This window comes from Oryx dammah, unplaced genomic scaffold (assembly GCF_014754425.2).
Source record: "Oryx dammah isolate SB20612 unplaced genomic scaffold, SCBI_Odam_1.1 HiC_scaffold_4, whole genome shotgun sequence".
Lineage (NCBI taxonomy): Eukaryota > Metazoa > Chordata > Mammalia > Artiodactyla > Bovidae > Oryx > Oryx dammah.
In genome coordinates, this window is record NW_024070188.1 from 7142697 (window position 1) to 7168667 (window position 25971).

At 41.5% G+C, this 25971-nt stretch overlaps 1 protein-coding gene across 1 annotated transcript in view; it reads right to left on the reverse strand.

Annotated features, from left to right (window-relative positions):
• Nucleotides 1–430: 430 nt before the first annotated feature.
• ELOVL4 (ELOVL fatty acid elongase 4) overlaps nt 431–25971 on the reverse strand; it is a 42817-nt gene continuing 17276 nt past the window's right edge. Inside the window, exons 2-6 of the mRNA XM_040239079.1 lie at nt 12646–12833; nt 11122–11202; nt 7622–7793; nt 6331–6458; nt 431–2492 (exon numbers count right to left, since the gene is read on the reverse strand). Coding sequence (XP_040095013.1) covers nt 2217–2492; nt 6331–6458; nt 7622–7793; nt 11122–11202; nt 12646–12833 — 845 coding nt within the window. The 3' untranslated portion in view covers nt 431–2216. The remainder of the gene's footprint in view (nt 2493–6330; nt 6459–7621; nt 7794–11121; nt 11203–12645; nt 12834–25971) is intronic.

Below are 25971 nucleotides of genomic sequence, written 5' to 3' on the forward strand. Positions count from 1 at the left end.
TCAATATTATATAACAACTTAAATAGGAAAAGAATTTGGTAAAGAATAGATACATGGATATGCGTAACTGAATCTCTTCACTGTACACCTGAAACCAATACATTGTTAGTCAACTACACTCCAATATAAAATTTAAAGTTTCTTCCAAAAAAAAAAGCTTACATTTGAAAGGACAAATGTAAGAATTCACAACAAAATATGTCAGGATCCAAAAATTCTTTCAAAGAAACATCTAAGTTTTAAAGTAAAAACATGCTACCATAAAAAAAATAAGCTTTTTGCCAGAAATTACTGACACCCAAGTTCCAGTTTCGTTTCTTTTCTACATTGGAAATTGGCAGCAGGGAATAAATTAGAATATTAACAACTGAATTAAATAAATAAATATGTAGCAGATTTATATTATAATAAACTGAGTAGCCAAAAAAAATCATTTTTCCCACAGCAGTAGTATATTTATTGTGCTGAAATCACGTAGCAGGGAATGAATAGCTCTAGGGAACCAGTACAGAATGTTCACAAAGATTTACAAATCTCTAGTCATTACAAACTGAGCGGTAAAAACAAAAGTATTGAATCCTCCTAGATCAAACTATTACGTGCTGCAAATTTTCTGTAGTTCTCATGTCTGCATGCCTTGAAGCGGGGGTCGGGGGGGGAGTGTGTAATTTGAATGCACAATAAATATTTCATAGTTTACAAAGTATTCTGAAATAGTCTGCACAAACAGCATTACATCCTGCACATGCAGTTTTGATATGTTAAAGATACTTAGAAATACTCATGCCTTTTAAATTTTGGTCACAAGATCCCTGTGCAATACCCACTAGCAATTTAACCTATGTAATAAGACACAGAACAAGTTCTTTCCTAGTGAATTTCCAGTTGTGTTTTTACATTACATGAAATACTTCATTGGTAAAGAGCAAATTTAATTTTCTGGTTCTGACTCTCACTTTTACTCACTTTATGTCTTAGTAATTAACACCCTGTAACAATCAAGCATTGAATTTAATGATCTTTAGCACCAAGGAGTCAAGAATATTGCACCAAAATGGGTTTATACTTCATATCTAGTTACAAATAAGATCTTGCAACTCTGTCACAGAAAAATGTCACTCCAAAGTTAAACACATTGAAAGAGAAGGATAATTTCACAAAAAAGCTTGCTGTACGGTATTTGTAAAAAAAAAAAAAAGTTAGTGAATCTGAAAGTTAGTATTAAAATTTACATTAGAGGACTCCTTGATTTTTTAATTAAAATTTATTTAATTTTAAATGTTCTTTCCAACAGAAGAGGTAGGTATATTTCCACATATGAAAAATCAGTAACAGCCACAAATCAAAACAAGGAAAGCCTGATAAAAATCAACATACTCTCTTCTAACAGCACATAAATGTAACTATTTTATGATGTTACTAGTAGACACATGAGTTGTTTCATGTTCCAATCAGACAGTAATCTTAATTTTCATAATATATACCTAGTAGTAACAGGAGTATTGAAAGGCTGCCTTTTCATCACAAAATTGTTTCCCACAGTGATTTGTGCTGCAGGTCACAGTGAACTTTGAGCCACTGGACAGGATTTTACTGTAATTCTATTTTCACCAACACCATCATCATAAAGCCTCTAAGCGTCTACAAAGATCATCAGATTTTTAAAATTTAATTCCAACCAAAAGGGTATCTTCGGACTACAGGTGGAGAGATTTGATCATTCCAGTCAGCAAATGAATTCAAATGTGCACGTTGTAAAATATCTGCATTTCCAGTTTGGGACCAGAAAAGATAAGGGAACTGATTTTCATCAGTATATAAGTTGCAATTTAGCTAAAAAAAAAAAAGGGCATAAAGACCGTGTTTCTGTGATCATCAAACTGAAGGATGAAGAGAAATTAAAAATCTCATGCACTGTTCGATGTGAATGCAGGGGGAGGGGCGCAGGGGAAGGGTCTCCAAAGTCACGTGATGATTGCTTTGGTCTGACAACATCAAGGCTAATAAAAAAAATGTTTAAAATAAAAACTTCATAAATAAAACATCTGGGTGTTGTATTTAACACTTTACTCAATCTAAAGGTTACTAATAATACATAGAGCACATTTGCCTTTTTGCTCCCCACCCTCAAACCCTCATTTGCTTCTGTTTTCCCTGAAATCTTAAACGAAGTGGGAACTTCCTCACTGTCAACACCAGGTAAGGCCCAGTTCGCTTTACTCTCCTTTTGCTTTTCCATTTTTCTGCTTCTTGCCATTTTCTACCACTAGGTGGTTTTCGGATTTGTTCACACCATTTGCTGAAATACCATTCGCCGCTGTTTTTCCAGGTTTTGCTTTCTTAGGCTCTTTGTACGTCCGCACATAGAAGTTAAGGAAGAGGAATATGAAGCTGATCGCGTAGGCAATGAGAGCCCAGTGCATCCATTTGGGGAAGGGGCAATCGGTGTAAAGGGACAGCGCTGTGTGCCCGATGGTCACGTGGAACTGCACCTGGAAAACACAACGGCACAGGCGCTCACTGTGGGCAGCAAGCAGCTCGCTCGGCCCTGGCACCTTCCCTGGCTCCTTCTCACACGGGCCGCTTCTCAAAACCACGTCCTCAACGGGGGCTTCCTGCTAAGACCCAAGTACCCCCACCCAATGGGGCCCTCCATCCCTTTAACCAAAGGGGTCTGGTTTGTGCTGGTTTTCTGTTTCATAGGAATTATGTCTTTTGCATCTGCTGACTTCGGGACTGTCCATCTCTCCCCTCGAGTACCACCTGAGGGCAGGGCTCCACACGGATCCCCATGACCAATACCAGACCACCTAAGCTGCCTCCTGAGAAACCTGTATGCAGGTCAGGAAGCAACAGTTACAACTGGACATGGAACAACAGACTGGTTCCAAATAGGAACAGGAGTACGTCAAGGCTGTATATTGTCACCCTGCTTATTTAACTTCTATGCAGAGTACATCATGAGAAACGCTGGACTGGAGGAAACACAAGCTGGAATCAAGATTGCTGGGAGAAATATCAATAACCTCAGATATGCAGATGACACTACCCTTATGGCAGAAAGTGAAGAGGAGCTAAAAAGCCTCTTGATGAAAGTGAAAGAGGAGAGCGAAAAAGTTGGCTTAAAGCTCAACATTCAGAAAACGAAGATCATGGCATCCGGTCCCATCACTTCATGGCAAATAGAGGGGGAAACAGTGGAAACAGTGTCAGACTTTATATTTTGGGGCTCCAAAATCACTGCAGATGGTGACTGCAGCCATGAAATTAAAAGACGTTACTCCTCGGAAGAAAAGTTACAACCAACCTAGATAGTATATTCAGAAGCAGAGACATTACTTTGCCGACTAAGGTCCGTCTAGTCAAGGCTATGGTTTTTCCTGTGGTCATGTATGGATGTGAGAGTTGGACTGTGAAGAAGGCTGAGCGCCAAAGAATTGATGCTTTTTTGAACTGTGGTGTTCGAGAAGACTCTTGAGAGTCCCTCGGACTGCAAGGAGATGCAACCAGTCCATTCTGAAGGAGATCAATCCTGGGATTTCTTTGGAAGGAATGATGCTAAAGCTGAAGCTCCAGTACTTTGGCCACCTCATGTGAAGAGTTGACTCATTGGAAAAGACTGTGATGCTGGGAGGGATTGGGGGCAGGAGGAGAAGGGAACGACAGAGGATGAGATGGCTGGATGGCATCACTGACTCGATGGACGTGAATCTGAGTAAACTCTGGGAGATGGTAATGGACAGGGAGGCCTGGCGTGCTGCGATTCATGGGGTTGCAAAGAGTCGGACACGACTGAGCGACTGAACTGCCTGACTGACTGGCCTGGTATCTGGATCCTGGGGATTATTTTTGGATAATGGTGAATAACGTTATCTAATGAGAGGGAATTAGTGAAGGCTCTTCAGTTTTTGTTTTCCTCCCAAATATATTGGTTTCTTTCCACAAAGTTGTTAGCAAGCTGGTACATATACTTTTAAAAATGAGTTTATCAAAATGGTTCATTATCTGTTTCTTATAGAATAGGAGACAGGTAAATATGCATTTTAAAATTAATTAAAAATTCAAAAATTGAATTAGCACAATCCTTTAAAAACTAAGATTCTTGGTAAAACTTAGTAGATATTTGATAACAAGTATAAAAGGAGAGGATGGTTCTCAATATAAGAATTCATGAATTTCGTGGGGTTAAACACCACTTAATTTTTTACAAGGTTAACATACAAGATTCCCTGCTGTGAGAACTTCTGCCTTGGAAATACACTACCCTTCACAAAATTAACACCCTATTTAAAATGGGCAATTGCAGCTTCTCCTTTAAGGATAGCATTATCAATATTATTATATTAAATATTATTTTTAAAGTTTATCCCATGTATAGCTCCAAATTTCTATCAGACTAAAAAACTTTAAAAGTTTCCCATGGCAAAATCCAGGTTTTAGGGACTTTTGATTTCACAATGATTCTTAGAACCTGCATCGCTGGAAAAGGGTGTGTCTGGGGGGCTGACTGAGCAGGGCATCGCTCAAGGAGAATCAGGTGCAGTCTTCCCGCAAAGCAGATAACAACAGTTCACACGATTTCTGTCTTTTTCTCATTTCCTTGGGCCCATTTACTAATAACTGAGAGGAACAAATTACACAAACTGTGTAAACAGCTTACACAAAAACTGGAGGAAGCTTCCTGTAGCATTTTACTTACAGATGAATCCTGCACACCCAGCAGTCCCCAAAAGCTGTGCTTCCTGTTTGGGTAGCCTGTTGTTTGGCAACTTAAAACAGAGATGAATGATATTTCCAAATGTGATTCCACTGATAAAATTGCGCACATGCTATGATTAAAGCAAATTATAATAAATTCCAAGGCTTCAAGAATAGCTACCAGGTTGGTTTTGGATTTCCGGTTTGATTACTGGGCTGGTGCTTTAGCTCTGAAGGTTGCACTGAGTCACCCAGATGCTTCCAGAAGTCCTACTAGGGGTTGGTGCTCTGAAGATGAACATTTGAGTATACCAAGCTCTGCTCTCTAAGGATTATGTGTTAGGGAATTAAGAGTTCTTTGATCCCTGGTCCTTTAACTTATTTACTTTTTGGCCACACAGCGCTGCATATGGGATCTTCGTTCCCTGACCGGGGATCAAACTCACACCCTCTGCAGGAGAAGCATGGAGCCCTGACCCCTGGGCAGCCAGGGAAGTTCCCCTCGGTCCCATCCTTTACCCGACCCCTTCGCTGGCTCTGGGACTTCTCTACAACCTTCCTATTCTAAATGTACAGGATGTGCTCACCAGGACGGAAAAATGGGAGTAAAAAACCAGAAAACTTATTCAAGAGCACAATGAAGAGAGGTAATAATAACATTTTAAGTGGAAAAAAACTAAGAAAGAAGTTATTTTTCTAATTGTCAGGTGAGTATATGCTCCTCGGTTCTGTCTCGTCCGCAACAAAGATTTGGAGGGACGGACATTAAAGCACTCGGCATGTCACAGCTCTTGGGTCTTGGACAGACCGTGTTCTAGCTCTCAGGGCTCAAACGGACCGTGTTATAGCTCTTAGACAAATCAGTGTTACAGCTCCGTGTTACAGCTCTATTTTACTTAGATAATAGCAGGAAAATCCATCCTCGAGGCGTGAGAGCACCTCGACCCAAAGACGGGAAGAGAAGAACGCCCCAGCGCCGGGGGTGGGGTGGGGCGGGGAGAGCCCTTTGGCTCCTCTTTTTATATGTTTTTCCGTCCCCCTGGGCCTGCCCTATGCAAATTGGGCTAGCCAAGAGTGCTGTTTGTTTTACCTGAGGTCCTCAGACCTTCCTCTGTTCTATTTTTGCAGGCTTTTCCCTTCCTTGTCTTTTAGCCACCACCATTTTGGACTTCTGTTTCGTAGTCTAACTACCTAACACTAATCACCGACTCGATGGACGTGAGTCTGAGTGAACTCGGGGAGTTGGTGATGGACAGGGAGGCCTGGCGTGCTGCGATTCATGGGGTTGCAGAGTCGGACACGACTGAGCGAGTGAACTGAACTGAACACTAATCATAAACGAGTATGCATTTTGTGACGTGCCTAGATCTTTACTCATCCATTCCACAGAGATGTTTAAAGGACATTCCTATTAGACAGACAGGACCTGCATCTGGTCTTTTAGGGACATTTAGAAAGCAAGAGTCTGTGAACACTCAGCCTATGAACAGGTGGTTGAGAGCCAGACAGCCTCAACGCCTATCGCTGGAGCACAAAGAAAGCCAGTCTGGTAACATAAAGTGGTTGAAAGTAACTCAGCCCTCCACAGTTAATGAGAGCCGGACATTCTCAGTGCTTTACTTGAGAACTCACCAGCTGCAGCATGGTCAGGTATCGCTTCCACCAGAGATATTTCTGAATCCACGGGCCGAAGGCAGCTAACCCATAGTATGAGTACATAATCACATGGATGAAGGAATTCATCTGGGCTCCAAAAAATGCTTTAGAAAAAGAGGTAATTACAAGACACAGAAATCTTTATTTAGGTGATAAACCATTTGAATGTAAAATAAATCAATCCATATTATTTTCCAACATTTAATTCTGAGTATAGACCAGAAATAAAAGTTGTAAAGTAGTTCTAATGGACAGGCCTTCTCTTCAGATCATGCCAAATATTTTTCAAGTTTAGACTCCAGCTTTTACCATATAAATACAAATGGGTGTTCTTCAAAGGCAAAGGACTTCCCAAGTGGCTCAAGTAGGCCCTAATGTACTTAAGTAGGTCCTACTTAAGTCCTACATTGCCAATATTATTTTTCATTCTGTTGCTCTTGGGGGAATAAAAGCCAGGGTACATATAATGGTTTAGAGTAGATTTGTAAATCCTTCATTATTGTCTTTACATGTGCCAATACACACAGCTACAACAAAACAGTGCTCGTTTCTTAGATTTCTAAGTAGTTTAAAAGTAACGTAGCAAGGTGAACTGTAGTATGACTTGTACCCTGGGTTCCCATCAGTGGAATGGTCTGTTTCCAGCTCAATGATGTGAATTATCTCCAATGTACAGGCATCTGAAAAGCTGGGGGCAGATCTTGGCCAAATTGTGAGTTCAGACTCTCTTCAATACTGAGAAGGCTACATACAAGTTCCTTTGAGTAAGAAGCAGTAGGTGCACTGGGGCCTGTTTGAGAGCAAGAGTGGGCTCTGGGCTTGGAGAAGAGAAGGAACCTTCAGATGGAGAAATTCGATCTTGGTATCCTCTAGATCAGAACCACTAGAATTGCTCCCTCTCAAAATACTATTTGCTACACTTGGGATTCATTTATGCTAATCTCTGGGGTAAATCTTTAGGTGTGAAAGTAGTCACAGATAAACAGCTAAAGCTCTACTTTCTTCAAATTTCTTTAAAGTGCCATTAACACAGGAATAATTAAGCCTGGAAGTAAGTTATATTTGTGTGTGTGTGTTAGTTTCTCAGTCATGAGCCTCCTCTTTGCGATCTCATGGACTGTAGCCCGCCAGGCTCTTCTGTCCATGGAATCCTCCAGGCAAGAAAACTTGAGTGGGCTGCTGTTATACCAACTCAAATTCTCACCACTTTCCATCCGACACATTTATATAATTTAGTACACGGGGACACATTCCTGAAGATGCTCACCCTGTCCTCCTGCAACCCACTTAATTCCAATCCACCACAACGTGAACATGGTACAGTGATGATACACGTGAAGAAAAGAGACTTGGTTGTTCTTCTTCCTCAGGATAAAAAACACCGTGTCCAGATACTCAATTCCTTTCGATATGAAGTACCACCACAGAGCGGCAGCTATCTGCAGGAAGAAAGGGAAAGCGTTTTATAAACACCAGAATGATGCTATCACGTGGCTGTCTACCAAAGTTAAGTCTTGAGCAATTTTTACTGCACAGAATGTATGAGGCACAGAATCATTTTTGTTTAAGTGGGTGTGAAACCTAGGCATCTATTCATGGGGAAAATGATGGGAAATAAAAGAGTCCAAATCTATATCTACACTGTGCCAACAGTTCAGAGAAAATTTTCAGTCTGTTTCATAGCTGGATGTCATGGGTACCAACCTGCTGATTGCAGTGCTGTGAACGCTTTCAACTGCTATGATTTTCAATGTGGTAGAGAAACTGAGATATTTACTCTATAAAGGTATTTCAGTTGTTCATGCCTAGCCTATATTCCAGCCTCAGAGATTCTTCCAAGTATGCTTGAGTAGCAACTGGTCTCTCTTTCTCAATCTAACATGTGCAACAAATTACTTAACCACATTATTTTTTATTAGGCAGTGAAATTTTTAAAATGATAAACTGCAGTAAACACACACACGTAACAAATATTTCCTAGGTCATAAATATAATCCTGCTTACATGAGTAAGTCTTTTCTTTTCCTGGGCTCTAATTAAGACACCAGATGGTGCAGAAAGATTACATTACACGCTGAGATTAAGGATCCAAGGATCCAGTGAGAGGTGACCTCTGTATATACATTTTAAAATATTTCACAAGAATCCCACTAAAATAGTAACCTAGATTCACCCTTCTTATGTCAAGTATTTTCTATGGCATCTGCCCTATATACCACCAGCAAAGGCAGCGGTACAAAACTGAAACCTGATGGTAAACCTGTGTGTGTCAGCAGTTTGGCAGATGCATTCACAGGAAGGCTTAGGCTCTTCAGAGCTGATAGGGTCCTTCTTCCTTAGATAAGAGCACCTGTTGGATGCCATGGGTTTGTGCTTGTTTGGGTTTGGCTGTTCGCTTTTGAAAAACAAAATTACGATTTTAAAGTGTAGGCAAGGAAAAAAGAGAACAGCCAAAGAAAAAAATAACGTCTTGTATTTACAAACTGAGAATTATATACTGAGTCTGCTTGCATAATAACATTGTTGAAAATGATAAAAGTTGTGTGAAAACAAACTTGAAATAGGGAACTACTAATAACAACACTATATTTAATATTCAGTATTATGTTAGTATTTTAAAGTGTAACATTTTGGTGCAGTAAGGGGCTTCGCAGGTGGCTCAGCAGTAAAGAATCCACCTGCCAATGAAGGAGACATAGGTTTGATCCCTGGGTCAGGAAGATCCCCTGGAGCAAGAAACGCCAACCCACTCCAGTATTCTTGCTTGGAGAATTCCATGGACAGAGGAGCCTGGTGAGATATAGTCTGTGGACTTGGACATGACTTAGCAACAGAGTATGCAAACTCTATCTAGAAGGGAAGAGGTCATGTCTTATTTTCACTCTTATTTGGCACTCTAACTCAGCAATGATTCATAAACAGTAATTAACAATCCTCTCTAGTTTGTGAAAGTGCTAATCGCTCAGTAGTGTCTGACTCTTTGCGACCCCATGGACTGTAGCCCGCCAGGCTCCTCTGCCCGTGGAATTCTCAAGGCAAGAATACTGGAATGGGTAGCCACTGCCTTCTCCAGGGGGTCTTCCAACCCAGCAATCAAACCCAAGTCTGCTGCTTTGCAGGTAGATTCTTTTGCATCTGAGCCACCAGGGAACTGAATAGCTACATCAAAGTGAAAAGATCCTTCTTAGCTACATAACAACGAATACAAAGATGAGTCTCTGAGTCAAACACTTATTCTGCCACATCTCAGAATAACAGAGAGGGAAGAAATGGTCAAATACAATCTGCTGCCACTCTTGTCCTTTCTCCTCCTAGATTTCAGGTCTCACAACAGCTACATTTCAAAAGAACTGATCAATTTATGCATGCCAGGAGGGCAGGCACACAATGGCCAGAGTGGTATTTTAAAAACTTTATCCCCCAAATGTTAACATGTTGTTTCGCCCAAAGGGTTTATCTAAGCTCACTCCTCAAAGAAAGCAAAGCCGACACGTGTCCTTTTCTCTTTCCAGATGCCAGCAAGACCAGTCGTGGTCCACTGCTTCAACCAGGAGGAGGTTCTCTAGCAACAAACCTCAACAAAGGGGATCCCCGCAGGCAATCTCAGGTCTGAGTTCCTGGCTAACCTTCTGTTTGCATGCCTGCCTCTCCCACCTCTGCTGGAAGGTCAGCTCCACAAAGGCTGGACCCCGTCTGCCTTCCCACTTGGGTCCCCAGTACCATCGCACTATCTGTGTACAGCCAATGTTCAATACACATTTGTTGAATGAATAAAACCAATGTGACAGCCAAAAGGGGTGATTTTTCATCAGCGTGTTAAATCTTCTAATGGGGAAATGAAGATAGAGACATAAAATCATAAATACATTAAAGCAATTTAGTCTTGGGTCTTGATGAATACTGGTGTTTATATCGTTGAACCCCAATGCTAAAGAGCTATTTTTTCTCAGGGCCAGCTACTACATATTATATTATTACTACATATGCTGCTAAGTCGCTTCAGTCGTGTCTGACTCTGTGCAACCCCATAGACAGCAGCCCAGCAGGCTCCCCCGTCCCTGGGATTCTCCAGGCAAGAACACTGGAGTGGGTTGCCTTTTCCTTCTCCATTACTACATATATCTAATATAAAACACACACATATATAACATGTTATGGACACATATGTTTAATATGAACACAGTATACAAGAGGCGCTCAAAAAATACTTAACAAAGTAAGATAATTTATTGTTTCTTCACTTGAGTAAAATGGCGATTTTACTGATGTAGGTGACTACAAAGTACAATATGATAACACTGTATTACTAGTCTATTTTTCTCAAATATAAATAAAAACTGGGTTTATACCTATACAAGCTGTGCTATGCCTAATTTACTAAACATTAAATCATTTATATTTGTCTTCCTCATACTTGCTTAACAAATGAATTCAACTTCAAGAGTTTCTATTCTTGACCCCCACAACCAAAAATCTAAAATATAATCTTTATACTAAACATGGAACTATTAGTATTATTATTATTTTTTTTTTGAGTACTGCATTTCAGTAGTCCAACACATATTCACTCTCAAATCACCAAATGAGAAAAGATAATGGGGGAAGGAAATGGATTTTAAATTATGTATATTTTTTAAAAAGTAGTTTTATTGACTCAAAACAATCCCACTATAGTTTTACCACTACATTAATGCATGTTTTTTATAGACTAGAGACTACAAAATTAAACCAACTTCTACTGATTAGCAGTATTTTTAATGTACTTACCCTGACTTCATGAACATTATCAGAATAATCCACAGTCTGGCAAATATAGCTATATCCTGCATTATATGATCCCATGAATAACTGGAAAAAGAAAATAACATTTGGAGTAAAGTTTTAGAAGATATAGCATTTAAAAGCACTACATACAATGTGCAAACTTTCAAAATATAAGAGCAATAATGTCTTAAAAATAAATTTCAAATGCACTAAACATTTAATGTGTTGGAATTTCTAAAATTGATCATCCGTCAATTTATTCTTAAGTTGAAATCTAAATTTAAAATGACATATAAAATTTGGACTGAGACACTCTATCTATCTTATAATATTAAGAGAAACTGTGATTAACCATGCTGCAAGACTTGCTCGGGTTTCTAGTTTTGAACCAGAGTGGATTGCATCTAACAAATTAGGGAAAGTAGCCAAATAAATTAGAGTTTTTTATGATGTTGAGTTTCTGTAGGCTACACTGTCAGTTAGAGATTTTTTAAAAGGAGCATATGGTTCATTTTCTTAGCATCACCAGTTCAGTTTGCTGGGTTCAGGATGAACACTAATGAGGAGTCTCTTGGAAAACAAATTCCTTTCAGTCTTACAACTTAAAAAGTGGTTGGGTCAGTCTAGCTTTTAGGATTTCCTTTTAAAATGCCATAGAGAATTTCTTGGTGTCTAGAAAAGTATACACTGATCAGCAGCAACAGTTGTGTAACAGTTAACGCATTTTAGTTCCAACCTAAAATTAACACAATTATATTATGTGGTAGGATTTAAATTTGAAAATTTGAAATCGGTATTTTACATCTGCATATTTTCATCAGTTACCAAACCTGAAACTGCTGAATGAGAAATATAAATAGCCACAACTATTTACTGAGGTCTTAATATGTTCTAAACACTATGCAAAAATTATCTCACTTACTTCTGATACCTTAGAGGATAGGTATTATGCCCATTTTACAGATGGGGGAAATGAGCCTCAAAAAAGTTAAGGAACTTCCAATGTCAGAAAAGGCAATGGCACCCCACTCCAGTACTCTTGCCTGGAAAATCCCATGGACGGAGGAGCCTGGAAGGCTGCAGGCCATGGGGTCGCTAAGAGTCGGACATGAATGAGCGACTTCACTTTCACTTTTCATTTTCATGCATTGGAGAAGGAAATGGCAACCCACTCCCGTGTTCTTGCCTGGAGAATCCCAGGGATGGGGGAGCCTGGTGGGCTGCCGTCTATGGGGTTGCACAGAGTCAGACACGCCTGAAGCGACTTAGCAGCAATGTCAGAAAAATCAGTAAGGGTTATTTTAGAATCCAGTTTGTCTGCTTCCAAATTTCAGTTTAAACAAGTCTCATACTTTATGTATGTTTCAGATTTTTGTTATCCATGCTTGTGTCAATAACATAAAATTTACTCTTAGAGGAGCTAACAGTTATCTTAGGGCACAACATTCCAATTGTAGTTTTACACATTCTTATTTTTTAATTTGCAACAGACCTGAGGAAGTATAAAGTGAACTTTAGTAAACCTACCTCTCTAAAGATAAAAAGGTTAAGCAAAACCATCCCAAAATTATAGAGAATGAGCACTAAACGCATCTGGAAAGGTTCTCGGTCCTTCATCCATTTTGGACCCAGCCACACGAAGAGGAGATACAGGGTGCTTATGCAAAGTGTAGGCAGTGGAGACTGCATCAGAGGCCAGTTCTCGACGCGTTTATCTACAGAGGGGACACAAAATTCATTACATGATAAACGTTTTATCAAATGAAATTATTAGGAAGTGCCACATTTCAACTTAGCTTCCCTTCGTGACCAAATACAGATCCTTAGAGGTCCAACAAAAACACATAACATACAGTTCTAATGACGTGGATGAACCTAGACCCTATTATACAAAGCAAAGTAAGTCAGAAAAAGAAAAACAAATATTGTATATTAACACATATATATGGAATTTAGAAAGATGGTACTGGTGAACTTATTTGCAGGGCAGCACTGGAAAAGACTCTGATGCTGGGAGGGATTGGGGGCAGGAGGAGAAGGGGACAACAGAGGATGCGATGGCTGGATGGCATCACCAACTCGATGGACGTGAGTCTGAGTGAACTCCGGGAGATGGTGATGGACAGGGAGGCTTGGTGTGCTGCGATTCATGGGGTCACAAAGAGTTGGACACGACTGAACTGAACTGAAGGAGATGCAGACACAGAGAACAGATTTCTCTGGGACACAGTGGGACAAACTGAGAGAGTAGAATGGAAACGTGTATGTTACCATATGTAAAATAGCCAGTGGGAATTTTCTGTATGATGCAGCGGGCTCAGGCCAGTTCTGTGTGACAGCCTAGAGGGGTGGGACAGAGTGGGAGGGGGGGTCGAGAAGGAGGGGACATACGAATACCGATGGCTGACTTCTGTTGATGTAAGGCAGAAACCAACACAGTACAGTAAAGCAATTATCCTCCAATTAAAAAGATATACATTGGAAAAATACATGACATTTAAACCAAAGAGACAAGAAATAATTCCTGGGAGTAGCTTTTGGAAGAGAAGTTGCATTATATAAGGTACACCTTATATATTTGACAGAGAACCCTGACAACAAAGAGACGAAACAAGGTTCATTGAAAATACAGAATAGGCTTGGGATGAAAAGTTAATCAAAGGTTTCATAGACAGAAAATACTTAAAGGAGAAACTTGACCCTCTATTAAATATGTGAAATAAATCGGCACAGTTTGGAAGCTGCTCCCTCCTATGCTAAAAGCAGGAAAACCTTAGTAAACTGAAAAGGCCTGGAGAATGGACGCCATCCCCTGAAAGATAGCTGGATGCTGAAGACAAGAGTATGGTAATAACTGAATTAAGTTGAGGATTAAGTTACAAGTCATTACAGTTTGATAATTTATTTAAATGGCAACCACCATATTCAAGACATTTTTATTTCCTGAGAACATGAATTTATTCTTTTCCCATGAATATAATCAACTTAAGTGCTTATGTATGTGTAAATATATGTATCTCCAATGTAACACATTATTCATTTAAATTGAATCAGCTCTCTTTAAATTCAAATATGTAATCTTGAATTAAATTTATAACAGAGTTTTGCCACAAATATTTCTGAGATGCATAATAATGAAATATGAGGTAGACAAAAATTTACATTATAAAAAGACACTGAAGTCAATTTTTATATTTTTAAAAGCTAAATGGCATTTTGAAGGTTGTGAATCTAATGTCTAATTTATTCTTGGTAATACATATTATTTTTATGTTGTGTTTTGAGGAAAATAATATATTTCTCAATAGTTAAAAAATTTTAGCCAGTTCCTAAAACCTAGCCTAAAGGAATGTAATTTGATTGTTCATTACAATGTCTCTCTATTTAAACTGTCAGTTTTATATATATGTGAAGCAGCTCTGGATAAGTTAATTATCTTTCAAAATACTTTACATAAAACTAAATTAGCCTGTTCCTATATTACTGTCAACAGAAAATAAGATAGAACATGTGAAACACAGGTACAAAAATATTTAATCATATAGCTTCCAAAGTTGGGAAGCAATAACTATGGTTTCCATAAAAAAAGAGTTGCTAGAAGAGTAGGATGGGGCTTCCCAGGTGACTCAGCCGATAAGAATCCCCTCGCAATATAGGAGACTTGGGTTCGACCCCTGGGTCAGGAAGATCCTCTGGAGAAGGAAACAGCAACCCACTCCAGTATTCTCACCTGGAAAATCCCATGGAGAGAGGAGCCTGGTGGGCTACAGTCCATGGGGTTACAAAGAGTTGAACAAGACTTAGTGGCTAAACAACAGCAAGGATGGGATACTGACTCGAAAAGAAGAAGAAGAAGAAAAAACACACAAATATGAGAACAAGAATAGAAAACCCAGAGGAATTGATTTTACTTTATAGTTTACAGTGGAAGCCTACCATCTATCTATTGATAGAAATTATGGTTCTGTCACTCAAATCAAAACATATTCCAGAACTAAAAATAAACTAAAATACTTAGAAGACAGGAGGGATAGTAGTCCTCTTATAAGGAGGGTGATTTACAAGACGGTGGGATGGCTTTTGTTGAAAAGCACTGTGCCACTGGTCTCACTAGTGGCTGGGCACTCTTCTTTAATGTCACTATGCCATCCTTCTGCACCCATATCTTTCTATGTCAAAAGGCCCCTGAAAACATGGCGTATTGATCTACTTAGATATTTATTTTTCCATATTATAGAAAAAGACTAATACAAAGCCCCTAAATCCTAAAGCTTGGCTCTACTTCCGGTCACGAGAAAAGGAGCTGCTGGGGTGTCCCACCTCCATCCACAACTAAAGGGCTTTTCCCATGGGCTGGATGTGAAGAGCAAAAGAACTCTGCTATGAGATAATCTATGTAACAAAGAAAATTACAAAGAAAGATCGATTATATTCTTTGCAGCTGAAGATGGGGAAGCTCTATACAGTCAGCAAAAACAAGACCAGAAGCTGACTGTGGTTCAGATCATGAACACCTTATTGCAAAATTCAGACTTACATTGAAGAAATGAGGAAAAACCACTAGGCCACTCAGGTATGACCTAAATCAAAATCCCTTACGATTACACAGTGAAAGTGACAAACAGATTCAAGGGATTAGATCTGACAGACCGAGTACGTGAAGACCTATGGACAGAGGTTCATGACATTGTACAGGAGGCAAGGATTAAGACTGTCTGCAAGAAAAGAAATGCAAAAAGGCAAAATGGTTGTCTGAGGAGGACTTACAAATAGCTGAGAAAAGAAGAGAAGCAAAAGGCAAAGGAGAAAAGGAAAGATCTGAATGCAGAGTTCCAAAGAATAGCAAGGAGAGATAAGAAAGCCTTCCTCAGTGATCAATGCAAAGAAATAGAGGAAAACAATAGAATGGGAAAGACTAGAGATCTCTTCAAGAAAATTAGAGATACCAAGGGAACATTTCATGCAAAGATGGGCACAATAAAGGACAGAAATGGTATGGACCTAAAAGAAGCAGAAGATATTAAGAAGAGGTGGCAAGAAAACACAGAAGAACTGTACGAAAAAGATTTTCACGACCTGGATAATCACGATGGTGTGATCACTCACCTAGAGCTAGACATCCTGGAGGGCAAAGTTAAGTGGGCCTTAGGAAGCATCACTATGAACAAACTAGTGGAGGTGATAGAACTCCAGCTGAGCTATTTCAGATCCTAAAAGATGATGCTGTTAAAGTGCTGCACTCAATATGCCAGCAAATTTGGAAAACTCAGCAGTGGCCACAGGACTGGAAAAGGTCAGTTTTCATTCCAATCCCAAAGAAAGGCAATGGCAAAGAATGCTCAAACTATCACACAATTGCCCTCATCTCACACGCTAGTAATGCTCAAAATTCTCAAAGCAAGGCCTCAACAGTACATGAACTGAGAACTTTCAGATGTTCAAGTGGGATTTAGAAAAGGCAGAGGAACCAGAGATCACATTGCAAACATCCACTGGATCATAGAAAAAGCAAGAGAGTTCTAGAAAAACATCTACTTCTGTTTTATTGACTACACCAAAGCCTTTGACTGTGGATCACAATAAACCGTGGACAATTCTTCAAGAAATGGGAATACCAGACCACCTAACCTGCCTCCTGAGAAGTCTGTATGCAGGTCAGGAAGCAAAAGTTAGAACCGGACATGGAACAACAGACTGGTTCCAAATTGGGGAAGGAGTACGTCAAAGCTGTATATTGTCACCCTGCTTATTTAACTTCTATGCAGAGTACATCATGCAAAATGCTAGGCTGCCCAAGTTGGAATCAAGATTGCCAGGAAAATATCAATAACCTCAAATATGCAGATAACACCACCCTTAAGGGAGAAAGCAAAGAGGAACTAAGGAGCCTCTTGACAAAGGTGAAAGTGAAGTCGCTCAGTCGTGTCTGACTCTTTGCGACCCCATGGACTATAGCCTATCAGGCTCCTCTGTCCATGGCATTTTCCAGGCAAGAGTGCTGGAGTGGACTGTCATTTCCTTCTCCAGGGGATCTTCCCGACCCAGGAATCAAAACTGGGTCTCCCGCATTGCAGGCAGACGCTTTACCGTCTGTGCCACCAGGGAAGCCCTGATGAAGATGAAAAAGAAGAGTGAAAAAATCTGGCTTAAAGCTCAACATTCCAAAAAGTAAGATCATGGCATCCGGTCCCATCACTTCATGGCAAATAGATGGGGAAACAATGGAAACAGTGAGAGACAATTTTCTTGGGCTCCAAAATCACTGCAGATGGTGACTGCAGCCATGAAATTAAAAGATGCTTGCTCCTTGGAAGAAACGTTATGACCAACCTAGACAGCATATTCAAAAAGACAGACGTTACTTTGCCAACAAAGGTCCATCTAGTCAAAGCTATGATTTTTCCAGTAGTCATGTATGGATGTGGGAGTTGGGCTATAAAGGAAGCTGAGTGCCAAAGAATTGATGCTTTTGAACTGTGGTGTTGGAGAAGACTCTTGAGAGTTCCTTGGACTGCAAGAAGATCAAATTAGTCAATCCTAATGGAAATCAGTGCTGAATATTCACTGGAAGGACTAATGCTGAAGCTGAAACTATAATCCTCTGGCTACCTGATGGGAAGGACTGACTCACTGGAGAAGAGCCTGGTGCTGGGAAAGATTGAAGGCAGGAGGAGGAAGAGATGACAGAAGACAAGACAGCTGGATGGCATGACCGACTTGATGGACGTGAGCTTGAGCAGCTGCGGGAGTTGGCAATGGACAGGGAAGCCTGGTGTGCTGCAGTCCATGGGGTCGCAGAGAGTTGGACAGGACTGAGCAACTGAACTGACTGACTATGTAACAAAGAAGGGAAGATAAATTCACCTGTAAGGCCTTTCTAATTTCCAACATTATACATTATTTCTTACTCTTATACACATAATTGCTATTGACTTCAAAGGCAGTTCCGAGCAGCAAGCAAGGGAAAAATTAGAGAGGTGGGTCCAAAATTTCCCCCAAATCAAAATAAATAAAAATGTGCATTCTTGAGAGGGAGTTTGAGGGGAAACGCATACATGTATGTATATGTACGGCTGGGTCCCTTTGCTGTCCACCTGAAACTAGTACAGCATTGTTCATTGCTGCTGCTGCTGCTGCTGCTCAGTCGCTTCAGTCGTGTCCGACCCTGTGTGACCCCATAGACGGCAGCCTACCAGGCTCCCCCGTCCCTGGGATTCTCCAGGCAAGAACACTGGAGTGGGTTGCCATTTCCCTCTCCAATGCATGAAAGTGAAAAGTGAAAGTGAAGTCGCTCAGTCATCTTTGACTCTTAGCGACCCCATGGACTGCAGCCCACCAGGCTCCTCCGTCCATGAGATTTTCCAGGCAAGAGTACTGGATGGTTAACTGGCCCTGCTCAATACAAAATAAAAAGTTTAATAAAAAATTTAAAAAGAAAGAATGTCAATGGAATCATGGTGTCACAAAGAGTTGGACACGACTGAGTGACTGAACTGAACTCAACTGAACTGAATCTTCAAGAGCTCATGCTCATTCTCAATCATGTCTTACTCTTGTGAACCGATGGACTGCAGCCTGCCAGGCTCCTCTGTCCATGGGATTCACCAGGTAAGAGTACTGGAGTGGGTTCCCATTGCCTACTGCAGGCGATCTTCCTGACCATTAAATGCAAATAGTTCTAAGAAACACACATTGGTTGTTGCAATCCACGAACGGAAGCCTCAAACTTTGCTTAGAATATTAATTTGAATATTATTTTCCTTAAACCTGCATAGCAAGTTTACACATGACATAAAATGATTGGTTATATCATCATAATTTTGTAAAACCAAGAACAATGAACTCTGCTTCATCAGAATGGTGGCAGAACTGAGGTTCTCTTTAACAGACTCTCTCAAACCGCATAAAAGTTACCATTTCATTCAGGACTTACTTTTCAAAGAACTGAAATCTTTCAATAAAAGAAAGTTCTTTTGGAAAAAAAAAAAATGCCCATTTAATGCATGGTGTTACTCACACAACAGAGATATTTAAAGAGACACGAGTAAGAAGCTGCAGGTCTAGGCAGGAAGAAATACCGACAGAAGCCAACAGGGGTAAAAGAGGTGGTGGGGGGCTGACAAGGAGTAACAGTCGCAACAGAGAAGGAATGGAGACTCCACTTGCAGACAGGCAGGCTGGTTAATGCCAGCTCCGTGGCTGTGGGTACGACCTTAAGGGCACAACTTGTCCTCACTCCCTTCATCTGTAAAGCCTGATGGGGAGCAGGGAAACTGGATTAGCGCTTCTCCAACTTCAACAAGAAAAAGAATCACTTGGAGCATAGTTACAATGCAGGTTCAAACTCAGTAGCTTGAGAGTATGGCTCACCTTTAGGATGATTTTGCACTTTCTAGAAGTTCCAAGTGAGGCTATGCCAATGTTCCATGGACTATCCCTTGAGTAGCAGAACACTAGGTGACCCCTTGGGAGTTTTTCTTCTAACTTCTAAAAATGGCTACTTTTTACAACAACCGCAAGGAGAAGGAGAAGAAGGGTTCCCTGGTAGCTCAGATGGTAAAGAATCCCCCTACAATGCAGGAGACCCCAGTCTGATCCCTGGGTCGGGAAGATCCCCTGGAGGAGGAAATGGCAACCCACTCCAGTATTCTTGCCGGGACAGTCCCATAGAGAGAGGAGCCTGGTGGGCTACCATCCATGGGTTTGCAGAGTTGGACATGACTGAGCAGCTTTCACTGTTTCACAGAGAGGAAGAATGGGATTGAAGGTGAGGAACCCTGGGTTAAGAAAACGAGCAGTTTTCGGTGGCCAGGGACCCACTTCTCACGGCCAGAGCCCTGCACGTATTCTCCTTATAGCGCATCACACTGTCCTGTGGCCGTCCTCCAACACCCTCTGCCTCTGGTCTGACCTCTTCTGCGTTTGGTGTTTATTTTTTTTAAATAATCACTTTTTCTCTCTCTCTTTATTGCTGGCTGTGCTGGATCTTTGCGGCTGTACAGGCTTCTTCCCTCTAGTTGCAGCTAGTAGGGCTACTCCGTAATTGTGGTGCCAGGGCTTCTCATTGCGGCGGCTTCTCTCATTGCTGAGCGAGGGCTCTAGGGCATGTGGGCTTCAGCAGTCGCAACCCATGGGCTCAGAAGTCGCGGCTTCCCGGCTCCAGAGTACAGGCTCAGTAGCCATGGTGCACAGGCTCAGTTACTTCACAGCAGGTGGATATTCCTGGACCAGAGATCGAACCCATGTCTCCTGCATTAGCAGGCGGACTCTTTACCACTGACCCACCAGTGAAAGTGAAAGTGAAGTTGCTCAGTCGTGTCCGACTCTTTGCGACCCCATGGACTGTGGCCTACCAAGCTCCTCTGTCCGTGGGATTTTCCAGGCAATAGTACTGGAGTGGATTGCCCTTTCCTTCTCCAGGGGATCTTCCCGACCCAGGGATCAAGCCCAGGTCTCCCACATTGTAGACAGACACTGAGCCACCAGGGAAGTCGCCCTTAAATAATCTTTTGAAGGAATTAAATCCTCTAGTTATTTGAGTTACACGGGATCCAAATACAGATCATGCATATTAGAGTAAAAGAAGACATGTTTCTGGGATGCTGTCAGTACACAGTGATGGGTGGGGTTCCACATCATGAATTTATTAGGGGTGGAAAAAAAGAAAAATTCTATTGAAACACTATCCCTCTTGCCAACACTCAAGTCAGATTCTGTCATCCAGGCATATCAAGATTCAAACGGGTTTTATGTAACATTCTTGGGAACGCTCTCTATGAAAAGCTCTTACAGGGGAGGGAGAGGGTCAATAAGGCATAAACAGTATATAAATTGAACTCTAGTTGATTCGTTATATTGTCTTCTTTCTATATTCTATTAATATGTTTACTAACACGTCTATGCCTTCATATTCTGATGATTTTGCTCTTATTTTTGAGTCTATTTATTAACAATTTTGGGCCTTCCTCATGCCTCAGATGGTAAAGACTCCGCCTGCAATGCAAGAGACCTGGGTTTGAGACCTGAGTTCAATCCCTGGGTCAGGAAGATCCCCTGGAGACAGGAATGGCTACCCACTCCAGCCTTCTTGCCTGCAGAATTCCATGGACAGAAGAGCCTGGTGGGCTACAGTCCATGGGGTCACAAAGAGTCAGACATGACTTAGCAACTTTCACTTTCACTAACAATTTTAAGGCTTTCATGTTGCACATCCCTGAATATTCATTAGAAGGACTGATGCTGAAGCTCCAATACTTTGCCTACCTGATGTGCAGAGTTGACTCATTAGTAAAGACCCTGATGCTGGGAAAGATAGAAGGCAGGAGAAGGGGATGACAGAGGATGAGATGGTTGGATGGCATCACCAACTCAATGGACATGAGTTTGAGCAAACTCTGGAAGATGGTGAAGGACAGGGAAGCCTGGCATGCTGCAGTCCATGGAGTCACAAAGTGTCAGACATGACTTAGTGACTAAACAACAATAAATTAGATATGTAGAATTTCAGATTTAGAAATGATCCCTTTATTTTAAAAATGAGATGCATAGAGACCAAGAGACTTGTAGGGGAAGGTGGAGCCCACCTTCTCAGTCACTATGCCCACTAATTTTAAGGGAAAAATGGTCCCACCATTTTCCCCCTAAATTACAGGCATGAAGAAAATTTTCAAATAGAACTCTGACTTATCCATCATGGCCCTTCAAGGGAAAGAAAACAAGAGAGACTTACAGAAGTCCCCTGAGCAGAAAGAAGGACAAGAGAGAAACACACTGAGGCTCGCACTTTCTCAGGTGCTGCATCTGGCAGACCTGGTCTAGGGTCATGACGCTCTGGAAGACACGACACCAAATACCAAGGAAAGACCAGGGACGTGTAGCCTTCGAAAGAGGAGGCCTCATCAAATACTGAAAGACCTAAAGAGGCTCCAGACTTATTCTCTGCTTCCAGAGAACCCATGAGAAGGGCTTTAGCAAAATAAATCACGCCTATAAATTCAGAAATTTCTAACCATGAGGTCTCTCCTTCTATAAGTAGAAAGCTGTCTCCTTTGGAAATGAGTTTCCTTTATTTCAGTACTAATAATTAAATTAATTTTAAATTAAAGTTAACAAATCTAAAGTTAAATGTTACTGCAAATAAGTTTTGGAACAAGGAACTTTATTTCAAAAATAAGAATTACCAAGACACATTACCTTAACCTTCCAGACCCTTAAGGGTTAATTTCTTTCTCAAGAAACTGTTTCCATCTAAAACACTTTGTTTCACAAAGCTCATGCCAAATGAGACTGGTTTACAAACACTAATTTGGTCAACAATCACACAATTTTATCTATATTAAAAGGCCATGTAATGGTTAACAACTATGTGCTCAAGAGAACTCACAAGCTGTTCACTAGAAAAGAGTTCACTTTATTATGTGTAAATTATACCTTTATTTTTAAAATGGTACCCAAAAAATGGTCCATCTGAAGTGGGGCTTCCCTTGAATACCCTCCCCACCAACAGTTTCGTTTATTCTTAACCTGACTTGCACCTTAAAAATCACCCAGCATAGTAAACAGAACAGCCCTTCCATCCCTTCTGAGCTCAGTGACTGGAGGCAGGTCATTTGGTCCTTGACCTCTCAAAACTCATCATCTATTAGAAGAAACAGACATGACCAATAAATTGCTTTGCAGGATTCTGAGAGCGGCATCAGAGGCCAGTCTGAGGACAGGAGAGAGGCGACAAGGGCAGCTTCCGGAGCTGATGCCCAAACCGTTCCTTGAAGAAAAGAGGAGAAACTTGGCAAGCAGATAGGAAGGCCGGAAGGCTTTCCTGCAGAGAGGAAACACCTGCAGGTGTTCCCTGGGGAACACCATATGTACAAGGAGCCACAAATCAAGAAATAAAACACTTACTCTGGAATCTAAGCAGGCCTGAGGTAGAGGATGTGAAGTCAAAGTTCGCGTCCGACTCTTTGCGACCCCACGGACTATACAAGCAGTCCATGGAATTCTCCGGGCCAGAATACTAGAGTGGATAGCCTTTCCCTTCTCCAGGGGATCTTCCCAAGCCAGGGATCGAACCCAGATCTCCCACATTGCAGGCGGATTCTTTACCAGCTGAGACACACAAGGGAAGCCCGAGGTAGAGGATGTATACAAGGAAAGATGGCAGGAAATGACTAGAGATTTACAGGTCAGATCAGACCTGGGAGAGTCTCACAAATTCTGCTGAAGAGGCTGGAACCTGTCCTGTAGATAACAGAGAGATGCTTCCTTGGTTAGACTGGAGACCGCATGTGGCTTTCAGCAGATGCTGATGGAGGCAGCAGGGGATGGACTGAAGGTGAAAGGCAGGAAAACCAGCTGGGTCAATGGTTCTCAAGTATCTGTCTGTTGCCCACAGAAGAACCATCTGCTCATTAAAAATGCAGATTCCTAGTTTCCACCCCAGATCTACTGAATCAACATCTCTGCGGGTAGGGCTCAGCACTACAACCTTCAAATTCCCCTGCTGACGCTGATGGGCGGGCAGCCAGCCTTGGAGACCACTACACTGTGCAAGAAATGAGTGCAACCTGGATTCAAGGGTTGTGCTGCCAATGGAAAAGATAGGCAGATGTGAAAGTCACAAGAGCAAAATCTACAGGCTTGGTGGCTGATGTGGATGTGAGAAGGGAGAGCGAAAGAAAAGCTCGGGGTTACTCCCAGATTTCTGGCCCGGCTGGTGGCACATATGGTGAAGTTGTGGGTCTGGGACAGAGCATCAAGGAAGAGGAGCAGGAGGTAATCAGGTGCTTTCTAAACCTCTTCTGTCTGAAGCACTTGTGGGACACCCGGCGGGAGGTATCCAGCAGGGTCTGGAGCTGCAGATGACTGCCAGGGCAGCAGAAACACAGAGGAGTCACTGGCAGTGAGAACCCCTCCAGGATTTCAGGTCACAAGGGAAAGAACACACAGAAGGAAAGACTAAAACAAATGAAGGTGTTCCCTGGGGGACACCTAAGGGAAGAGTGGGATCAATGGCTGCGAAGCAACCAGAGAGGAAGGAAGAGAAAACAGAAAAAGACGTGAGGACCAAGAGAGGGGATGGGCAACAGACTCTATGGATGCAGAATCAACTGTTCTTTCCAACTCTTTTTAACGAGAAAAAATAACTGTCTCACAAAGTTGTTGGGTGATAGTTAAATGGGTACGTTCCCAGCACACGTGGACGCCACAGGCCCTTCCTTCTGTTGCACCCTGTTCCCTCTGCATCTCCACGCAGGTGGGTCCTGTGTCAGGGATCACCTGGCAGGTGGGTCCCGTGTCAGGGATCATCTGAGCCCCTCTGGCTAAGAGCCAAGCCCTCTATGTCTTCTAGGCCTTTTCTTCCCAACCTAGAGGCGTTCTCTAGGCTCTGAATATGAACTCTCAAGTCAGACTAGCAGCCTTATGACCCCAGCTTTCTCATTCACCAGCTGGATAAGCCCCAGCAAGCTACCCAGTCTCTCTGATTTTATGGGTGATGCTAGGGTTGCCGGGAGGAATAAAACACAACATACAGTGTCTGACAGAGAATAAGAGCTCAGTACCTGTCAGCACTGTCTTTACTATTAACAATAATCAAACCACTAAATCCTCCTCTCTCCCAAGAGAAGAGTTAAAGCAAATTAAAGAAAAATCACCATCAGCAATTAATCTTAGCAGAAGACTATAAAGTGAGAAGACAGAATATTTTATAACATACGCTGAGAATACAGCACATTCTATAATTTATTCAGGAGAGCAAATGCATAACAAGTCTAACTCTAAATTTTTAATTATTTGAAAAAAGTTTTTAAAAAACAAAAGCATCCTTTTAAGAAAATGTAAGCCAGATTTTAATAAATAATAAAATATTTTTAGTCCAATAGTTTTGAAGTAACCCAAGTCGTTGGAAACTTCTACTTGTATACAAACAACTGTAATTAATTCTTACAACAAACTATGTATAGTAAAGCAATTTTCTTAAAAATCTCTATAGGCCTCTTCTTTCTTTGAAAGGCTTATTTCTTTTAAAGCTTTTAAGAACTTGGGATTTCTGCCAGTTAGAATGAACTTTCTTCTGCAAGTAGTCTAAGCTGACAGTTGATTTACAGGGCTTCCCAGGTGGCTCAGTGGCCATCAAAAGAAAAATTAGTGAAAATTTAAAATTTTAGAAGATCCAAATTCCCAGAATTGATAAGGAAGGGCACATGGTTACAGGAGGAAATAATCTTAGTTGGGTGACGGCTTGGGGAGTCACACGAAGCAGAGGGAAGACGGCACCAAGGGACAGAGGACAGGACCTGACTTGACAACAGCTGGCTCCCAGCTCTATCAGTCATTTTCCAGCCCCACGACTCTGAACCTGAAGCTCCTGGGGCCACCGTTTTCTCCCATGTTAAAGGGGGCTGATAATGTGTGTGCTCAGCTACTCAGTCGCGGCTGATTCTTTGCCACCCCATGGACTGTAGCCCGCCAGGCTCCTCTGCCCAGGGAACTCTCCAGGCAAGAATGTTGGAGTGGGTTGCCATTTCCTACTTCAGGGGATCTTCCTGACCCAGGGGTCGAATCCACACCTCTTGCACTGGCACGTGGATTCTTTACCACTAGCGCCACTAGATTACCCAAATCACAGAGTTGCTTTGAGGTTCAAACTGAAAACCCTCTGTAGGAAGCCACTCCAACATGAACCCTTTTGCACTTAAAATTCACTAAACATGAATTTCTTCTGAAACTTTTAAAGCACGCTGCAATTGCCTCTAGCATGCCATGACACCGTCTTGGCACTATCTGTTTACCTGTGTCCCACGCCAGACAGGGCAGGGGCTGAGACTGTGACCTCTAAAACCACAGAGGTTCCCA